This window comes from Vespula pensylvanica, chromosome 2, assembly GCF_014466175.1.
Source record: "Vespula pensylvanica isolate Volc-1 chromosome 2, ASM1446617v1, whole genome shotgun sequence".
In the NCBI taxonomy this organism is placed as follows: Eukaryota; Metazoa; Arthropoda; class Insecta; order Hymenoptera; family Vespidae; genus Vespula; species Vespula pensylvanica.
Genome location: NC_057686.1, coordinates 2238922 through 2248892, shown reverse-complemented (window position 1 = coordinate 2248892; position 9971 = coordinate 2238922). Strand labels below are relative to the sequence as shown.

The following is a 9971-nucleotide window of genomic DNA, read 5'->3' as shown; positions in this document are numbered from 1 at the left end:
AAGAGAGCAGAAAATTCGAGAAAATTGATGAAATACCTAGCGAATTCGAGTGTTGCTTTTGTACTACGAAGGTATTTACGATCACAAACGTTCTTCCTCTCTCTCACGGTGGCATTACATACACCACTTTATACCTCTGCGTTCTTTCTATATAATTTCTCGATTATATATATCTATGTGTATACACATACATATACATATATATATATATACACACTTTTTCAGAAAATACTATTAATAATCATAATTAGAAAAACAAAAACAAAAACAAAAACAAAAACAAAAATACAAAAACAAAAATGAAACTCTCCGAAAGAGAAAATAACGAGAGAGAGAGAGAGAGAGAGAGAGAGAGAGAGAGAGTGAGAGTGAGAGAGACAGAGACTGAGACTGAGACTGAGACAGAGACAGAGAGAGAGAAAGAGAGAGAGAGAAAGCGAACGACCGAGCGAGAGAGAGAGAGAGAGAGAGAGAGAGAGGTCGTCGTAGGTGTATGCAATTGCCCCTATTAACCAACCACAGCACAACTTTTTCATTGACACGATACTCTTTCATTCAAAGCTTTAGACGCCAAACGTGTAGCTCGCCGTCTTCTCTTTACCTTCAACCCCTTCCTCTTTCTCATCTCCATTCTCTTTCCTTCTTCTATTCTTCCTATTCTCCCCTCTAACTCTCCCCACCAACCTGTAATTTCATTTGCGTGTGCCTCGGTAATTTTCTAGGTCAAGGCACGTCGAGGTATCGCCAAGGCGGTCACGCCAAGCGAGAATTCGACTTGTGCCCTTCTTCTTATTCTTCTTCTTCTTCTTATTCTTCTTCTTATTCTTATTCCTTTTCTTCTTGTATTACTACTACTATTACTTCTTCTTGTTCCTCTTCTTCTTCTTATTTTTCTTCCTCCTTCTTACTTTAGCTACGTCCTTATTCTTGCCATAATGTGTAGCGCACTTATGTTTCAATCGATATACAACGTGTGCCGTCTGCTGGATAATTTCTCTATCTTTGTAGTACGAGAAAATGAGAGAGAAAAAAGGAAAGAAAGAAAGAAAGAGAGAAAGAGAGAGAGATAAGGAATGAGTTTTAATTGTCGTTGTTAAAGTTCGCGTATTTATATTTTATATATATATATATATTTTATATATATATATATACATATTTTATATATATATATATATATTTTCTCTCTACCTCTTTCTCTCCCTTTGCTCTTGCTCTTCCAACTTTAATTGCACATTCGTCCTTCGATCTTTTATCGTATTATATATATTTAGATCATTATTTAACTACGACTTCACGCTTGAATTAATATGTATCCATTAATTTTTAAAAAAATTTCGATATATATATATATGTATATTTTAGAAATTTTAATATTTCAAAACGAATTTTGCCAATTTAATTTCGTTTTGTTTGTTTTAGAAACATAAATTCTAAGAATTTGTAGAATTCCAAAATGGATTCTGCCAATTTAATTTCATCTGATCTTTTTAGAAATGTAAATCTCAAGAATTTGTAGAATTTCAAAATAGATTATTCCAATGTAACTTCGTTTGATTATTTTTCAGAATGTAAATTTTGAGAATTTTTAGAATTTCAAAATGGATTATGGCAATATAATTTCAATTGATTTTTGGGATCATAAATCTTTAAAATGTTTAGAATTGGAGAATGCGTTATATACGACAATTAAATTATAATATATATATATATATATATATATATATATATATATATACATGAATGAAAAAAATGAATAAAAAAGGAAATTCCAAAAAAGAAAAAAAAGAAACAAGAAATATGAGAAATTATTCAGCACGGTCTTTTCATCGTACATATATTTACACGGTATGTCGAAAAAAAAGCTTTAGATATTTAACACGATGTTATATAAATATATATATATAAATGTATATATGTATATATATATATACATACATACATATATACATATTACACTTTTCCTTCGTTTGATCGTTCGTCTTCTTCATTGATTGTTTTTCTGATTAATTAATTGATATTGGCTATAAACGTTGCTCGATAATAAGAGACACACGCATAGTGAAACAAAAAAAAAAAGAAAATAAAAAAGAAAAATAAAAGATCAAAACACGTGTTACGTGTTGTTCATGCACACCACCTTGTCCATTCACACTTCATTATCTCGTTTGGCACGATTGCTTAAGACCAACAGGCGAATCGAGTTAATTAATAATCGTTAAATCCCTTCCGGAGTACGGCTTTGCTAATAAGACTGTTACTATTGCTATTACTACAGGGTGGGCCAAAAGTTACTAGATATGTCAAAAAGTTCTTAGGTGATGTTTAAAGATCAATCACATTTTCTTGAAATTTTTTAAGAATTTTTTTTTATTATAAATCGTAAAATTACAAACTTAATTAAAAAGCCAATTCGTAAATTCAGAAGTTTAAATGAAAATCTAAAAGGTTTCGAAAAAGAGTAATTGATTTGTAAAATCATCTAAGAACTTTTCATCCATCTAAAGATATTTGGTCAAACCTGTATTACTATTACTATTATTAGTATTAATATTACTATTAGTACTACTACTACTATCACTACCACCACCACTACTACTACTACTATTACTTACTATTACTACTACTATTATCACTACCACCACTACTACTACTACTACTATTACTTACTATTACTACTACTACTACTATTACTTACTATTACTACTACTACTACTATTACTTACTATTACTACTACTACTACTATTACTTACTATTACTACTACTACTACTACTACTACTACTACTACTACTACTACTACTACTACTACTACTCCTACTACTACTACTACTACTACTACTACTACTACTACTACTACTACTACTACTACTCCTACTACTACTACTACTACTACTACTACTACTACTACTACTACTACTACTACTACTACTACTCTAGTACTACTACTACTACTATCACCACCACTACCACCTATACTTCCATTACTATTGCTATCAAGTGCACGCTAAATGAAACGAACAAGAACATCGACTTCAACGTCTTTGCTTGAAACTTTTCTTTACGTTTATATGATTAGAATTGATTAGTCAATATGATTAGAATTGAAATATTAATAACATAATATTCATTAATAACATAATCGTTATATATGTGTGATACTTGATCTTTATGTGTAATAGACAAAGTGAAGAGCTTTTAACACTTGAATGGAATCGATGTTTTGGGTTTGATGAAACGTCTGTTTCTTTATTTTTCTTTTTCTTTTTTTGTTTTATTTTTTAAAGATATTAGAACGTTAGTGTAGGAAGGATTAGCATTACAAACAGATAGTAATTAGATTTTGAACGTGCATGTGTTATATTGATATTAATAGATATAGAGTGATAGAAATATTATATATATCAAATTGCATATATGTATATATATTATATTATGTATATTTTATATATATATACATATATATATATATAAAGAATTGTTGTAAATTTCTAAGTAGCTACAAACAAAAGATTAAATCGTTTCATACAGTAATATATATATATTTTTTATTTTATTTTCTATTTTTCTCTTATAATAATTCAGATAAAAAAGAAAAAGAGAACCGATCTATAAATATGGATTTATAATTTGTGATTCTATAAAATACGTAGTGACATATCTCTTCGTGGATCAACGGATAAATATTTCGAAATCGATCGATCTTACCGTGTAATGAGCCTGGTGGCATAATCTACCCCATCCATCTTCTTTCTTTCAACGCATGTTATTTTTACTTGCTACTTTTTTCTTTTTTTCTTTTTTTTTTCTTTTCCCTAAACCCTAGACAGAATGTCGATTAATCAACGCCAAGTTTAGATTTGAGATATGAACGAAAAGAAAAGAAAAGGAAAAAATAAATAAATAGTTCAGGCTCAGGGTCTCGCGATATTTGATAAAAAGAAAATATCAATTTTGATATTGAACGTTTTATATTTTATTTAACAAAAAAAAAAAAAAAGAAAAAAAAAACAGAAAAAAGAAAGAAAGAAAAAGAAATGAAATTTATCGGGACATCCTAAATCGAGCAGCCACCAGTGCTTGTTAAAAATCCGAATATGTCACAAATTTTGTTCTTACGGAATAGACTCAATTTAAGAAAAAGAAATTAAAAAGAAACAGAAAAAAATGTTGAGACATTTGTCAGACAGGATTCGTTAGGAATGCATATCATTCTGTTGATATTGTCATTTTGTTTTTTTCTGTAAATAACAAACGAGAAGCCACAAAAGCCGATTAATCCTTTGGCTACTACTTGTAACAACTATAGTGACTTCTAGCAAAGTCATTTTTTAATGACCGAATTATTTTCCATGTTTTATTAACGAAGAACCAACGATAGAACAATCACCATCTTAATTAAAAAATTACGATAAAAAAAAAAATAAAAAATATTAATATTATATAACAAAAATATTAATATTATATAAAACAGGGATCGAACTGGTAACCACCGCGAGTCACGCGTGACTCTTTCGTTTACTTGCTTGTTCCGGTGGTAAGATGTAAGAACGACAAGACTAATTATTGTATTTGATAATGTCGTGTCTCGTGAAACTGCACGGCTTTTGTTACTGTCTGTTTCATGCCACACAAGGTGCATGGAGTAGTAGATAGATGGTTAGTGAATTTAATTAGTCGGGAAACGTGATTGATTGGTGTTGAGGATCGTGTGATTCACGGTGGAAAAGAAGTTAACCCTTTGATTTATATCAATATTATCTTGCAATGATATTTATGTAATTATACGTAACATCGCTGTAAACATAATCTGAGATATAATTGTATCAATTGATTCACGTAACATTGTAGCTAAAGGGTTAATAAAACGCTTGGCTAAGAATTAACACAGTACTATTTTCCTTAAGTTTCATATTTCGATATTTTTCATTGAGATACATGTAATTGTGATTTTTTTCTTCTTCTTCTTCTCTTCCTTCCTTCCTCTCTCTCTCACTTTCTCTCTCTCTCTCTCTCTCTCTCTCTCTCTCTCTCTCTCACACTCTCTTCTTCTTCTTCTTCTTTGTTCTTCTTTATTCTACGCTAATTACCATCGCGGACATACCAGGCGAGTATTAATATAAACCGTTCATGTATCACGAAAATCCTTTTTTCTAGAATGTTTCATTAAACATTTGTAGACAGCACAGTAGTAATCTACTCTTTCTGTGGCTTTTTTATTGTTTCTTAATGAATGATTAAAAAATAATAAAAAATATAATCTAAGAAAAAAAAAATACAAAAGAATAATAAATAAATAAACGAAAGATGTTAAATAAATGAAACGAAAAAAAAATTAGGTAAGAAATGTGAAACAATATCAAAAAAAAAAAAAAAAAAAAAAAAAAAAGAAAAATAAGAAAAGAAGATAAAAAGAGAACAGACAACTCCTTTGGACGATTACTCGCTCGAGGGTAAGCACGATGCCTCTCACCTTGATACTTCTTACCTATTGTTTTCAAAGTGTCCAAAGTGTCTTTTCGCCGCTCGCTCTTGTCGAGAGTGACACTCTTTTAACGATCTTTCACGCCTTTCCTCTTTCTTCTTTTGTTAGTTGAAATCACGTATAATCGATTATTAAGGTTTTCTAAATATTGTCTAAAAATCTTATGAAAATAATTTCATACGGGTATACGCGAACGATCGAAAATGGTTTTTATTTCCTTTTTCTTTTCTTTTTCGTTTCTTTGTCTTCCTCTTTTCTTTTTTTCTTTTCTTTCTTTCTTTCTTTCTTTCTTTTTTTTTTTTTTTTTTAACATTCTCAGGAGTTTTATTCTTCGATAATTTCATATACAAAATTACGATCGTAATTACCGCAATGTCAAGTAAGAATATCGAACAATAGTAACTCTATACGATAATGTTCACATATTATACAAAGAATATTAAACGATATCGATTCGACATTCGATTTAATATAAAACATAGATCACGATAATATCATATCGAGATACAACGAAAGAATTCGAAATTCAATTCGATAATTCCATATTAAATTTCTACAGTTGATTATATTCTTCGAGAAACGTCGACGATCGACGCACGCGCCTTTTCTTTTTAACACCGTCACTCTTCGGCTCGACAATTCTTTGCAAAGTCAAGTCTTCGTCGATCGATAATAGAACCTATTTAATAGCTTCGAGAAATCGCGAGTAAAAAAGTATGGTGATTCTTTTGATTTCTTTTTTTTTACTTGTTCTATTTCCTCTATTATCTTCTATCTTTTTCTTTGTCATTTTAATCCGTGAGAGAGCAAAAACATCAAGCGAAGGTGGCATCATCTCTGACCAAGGGGGTTGGTAGGAGGGGGGCGACATGGGGGGCGAGTTTCAGCCAAACTCCTCGATCTTTTTTAGGAGTACAAAGAGTTCAGAGACGCCGAGAACATAATGCCATTGGCGACGAGCGACTTTCGTAATCCCGTTTGTCAGGAGCTACGATCTCTCAGATCAGCTAGCGGCGGGATAGATCGTATAGCGTCGATGTTTGCTGAAACGAAGACGTCACCATTACAAGCACCGGATATATCATCTTCGACGTTCGGCAAAGTATATAACGAACAAGGGAGCGTTGACAGTTCAGACACTTATGCCAGTTGTCAAACACATCCGTCTCATTCTCAGGTAGGAAGGTTACCTAATAACTGTTACATCGTCCATCATCTGATCGACCATTTTTTCTTGTTTTACGTTTGAAGGGCGACCTGACCGAAGAAGCGGACAGCAACCTTTACGTTAATCCATTAGAAGCAGCCGAAAAGTGCGGAGGAAGTAATAATACTACTGGAGGAGATAGAAGAGTGAAGAAATCGATATCAGGGGAAGTTGCCCGTAATATCAGCGATATATCTCCTACAGTCGAGTCGTTCAAGGATCTTCGTCCTTTCAACGAACCCAGTAAGGTCGCCCTGAATGACTCCATACCAAAGCATAGAAAAATACGTATTCAGCAAGTAAGTCTGTACAAATATCTTTCTTTTTTTGTCTTTTCATTTTCTTTTTTCATTTATTTTTTTCTTTGTCTTTTTTAATTAGAAAGATCTATCGTTGGAATTAGACCTGTTTGTTATTGTTCTTATTGTTATTATTATTGTTGTTGTTGTTGTTGTTGTTATTATTATTATTATTATTATTATTACTATTATTATTACTATTACTATTATTATTATTATTATTATTATTATTATTATTATTATTATTATTATTATTATTACATTTTTATCGTAATTAGTATAATAGTCGATCAAAATTCTAATCCGTTTTCTAATTGTCAGCATTATATCTCTAAGTAAGTTTCCTCGTCGTCAACATCATTCATTTCTTTCATTTCCATATTATCTTTCTCTTTCTCTCTCTTTCTCTCTTTTTCTCTTTCTCTTTCTCTTTCTCTCTTTTTCTTCCTTATCCTAAAAATACAATATACGTACAGCTGAGGCTATTGATTTATTATGGTGAGGTTTCCCTCCCTCCTTCCTCCATCCTCTCTTTCTCTCTCTCTCTCTCTCTCTCTCTGTATGCGGTTGAATTTATTTTGTTGTATCTTATATCTCTGATATTATTCTACAATGACGAATAACGATATATGTCGGTAATGTTTGTATGTAATGAAAATATTGACAAATCAATAATAGCAATTTTCTTGGTCGTCACATGATTATTTAACAAATAAAATCAAATCTGAAGATAGAAATACAAGCCCATTTCGAGTTAGATCCAATTTGATATTTAATATCCGTTTAAATACGTCGTCCGTCTTTTTAACGAAAGCAGTTTACAATTTTAATTTTTATCGCTTGAAAATGATCGTGACGACAAGAAAATTTCTATTATTAGATACGTCACGTCTCACTATAAAGTACATACATCTTACTTTCTTTTTTTTTCTTTCTTTCTTTTTTTTTTTTTTTTTTTTCTTTTTGATCACTCGATGAAAAACTTCTTCGAATAAAAAATAATCGCAGAGAGATTAATCTGAGAAACATTTGACATTAAGAGGAAGAGAGTACGAACAAGAATAACAAGAACGACGAAATTAATACATGAATGGTAAAAATAAATATCTAATGTCTTATTAAACAGATAAATATCGAAGAATGACAGAGAACAAACAAACAAACAAACAAACAAAGAAAAATCCTCGGGGCAACTCGACTTCATTTCTATGTTTTTTGCCCTCGAAATTTTGCTAATATCGTGAAATAGAAAATTTGTTCTCTATCATAGAAATCTTCTCCCTCCTTCTTTCAGTTGCGCAAACCATCGAGATCAGAAATGGAATACAGATGAATATCGCCGAAAGCGAATAGAATTTTTTCTAATATCCACGTTCGCGTGGAAGCGAAGCGCGATATCGCGGGCACGTCGATCCTCAAAGAGAGAAGTTGAGAAACTCGTTTATTTATCGAGTCGCCAGGACCGTCCTTTGTCTCGATCATAGAAACGACATTGGAAGTATCGATGTCCTCGAGCCAAAGAGAGGCCTCAGACAGCGGGTATCGTTTATGTTCATCGCTAAATCAACGCTTTTAAAAATGCCTATCCCCGTACTGTATTACCACCCCCGACAACCCCGTAACCTCCGACCATTGAATCACCCTCTTCGTCAAAAAGCAACCTTTCCTTCTCTCTCTCTCTCTCTCTCTCTCTCTCTCTCTCTCTCTCTCTCTCTCTCTTTCTCTCTGTCTCTGTCTCTCTTTCTTTCTCTCTCTCTTACTCATTTTCTCTCTCTCTCTCTCTCTCTCTCTCTCTCTCTGTCTTTCTATCTCTCTCTCTCTCTTTCTTTCTATTTCCATCTCTCTATTCTTTTGACCGATCTACGTCTAACGAAACGTCGTTGCTTATCCTTTGCGTGTTTTCACTTTTATACTTGCACGTTCAATTACATATACCTATATACATATATGTATATGTATATATGCGTGTATACGTATTCAGGGTGGACTAAAAGTTCTCAAGTGATTTTATTTAAAAATAGGAGATAAAATCGTTGTAGCCTGTTGAAGTTTTTCAGTGTTCTATGTTTTTTTCTGTTTTTAATCTATTAGTTGTACAATTTGAAAAAAAGAAGAATGAATAATAATGCATAAATAATTAGTTTAGTCGAAGCGAAGAAAAATAAGTGATTTTTTGGAATAATCTAAGAACTTTCGGAACCCACTCTGTATAATGTATGTTTGTGTATATATATATGTAATATATAGTTATATATATATATTTTTTATATTTACATATATATATATATATATATATTATATAAATATTATGTATTCTATATAAGCATCAAGCAGCACCCTCGAATCATTTCTTTGAGCAATCAGCTTTATTTCATTTGATTATTATGCAAATTAAAAAAGAAGGGAAAAAATTTTTTTAAACGTGGTTTGAAGTATTAATAGTTTTTTGAAAGATAAAAAATACAGCGTTTGTGTGTGCGTATATAATATATCTATAGACAATAGAAACAATAGAAATGATTTGAAGCTCGCAATCGCAAGTGTCACGCCTTCTTAATCGATTCATGTACATACATACGTTTCTATTTAAAAACATCCCACGTTCCTGGCTCTGTTCTAATTTATCCAATTTCGAATTGACAATATCTTCTCGTTATCTTTCTTCATTATCGCAGAGAAAGAGAATTGCGTTTGAAAATTTGAATTGCGTTTTATTTCATTGAAAGCTCAAGCGGATCGTCGACTTCGCCTTATATCTCGATCGAGATTTTCTACAGAAAAAAATACGTGTGTATAATGAATGTAAAAAAGAAAAACATAATACTAAAAAAATGGAAGAACAAAAAATATATATTCGTAGATTTTTATTAGAATTTTTTTTTTTTTTTTTTTTTACTCTTTTTTTGTGTCCAAAACTTTTTTATCGACACATTCTTATAGACTCTTCTTTATCGATAGATAATTACAATCTCAATGTCTTGTTT

General features: G+C 31.2%; 1 protein-coding gene across 3 annotated transcripts in view; it reads left to right on the top strand.

Annotated features, from left to right (window-relative positions):
* Positions 1-9971, top strand: part of LOC122626996 (potassium voltage-gated channel protein Shab) — a 37190-nt gene that overhangs the window by 19783 nt on the left and 7436 nt on the right. For 2 of the 3 annotated variants that reach the window (XM_043807685.1, XM_043807683.1), the window contains exons 4-6: positions 1-71; positions 6392-6658; positions 6733-6987. The exon at positions 1-71 is cut by the window's left edge and continues 13 nt beyond it. In XM_043807685.1, the coding sequence (XP_043663620.1) occupies positions 1-71; positions 6392-6658; positions 6733-6987 (593 nt within the window). The remainder of the gene's footprint in view (positions 72-6391; positions 6659-6732; positions 6988-9971) is intronic. The other variant, XM_043807684.1, reaches the window with a different exon arrangement.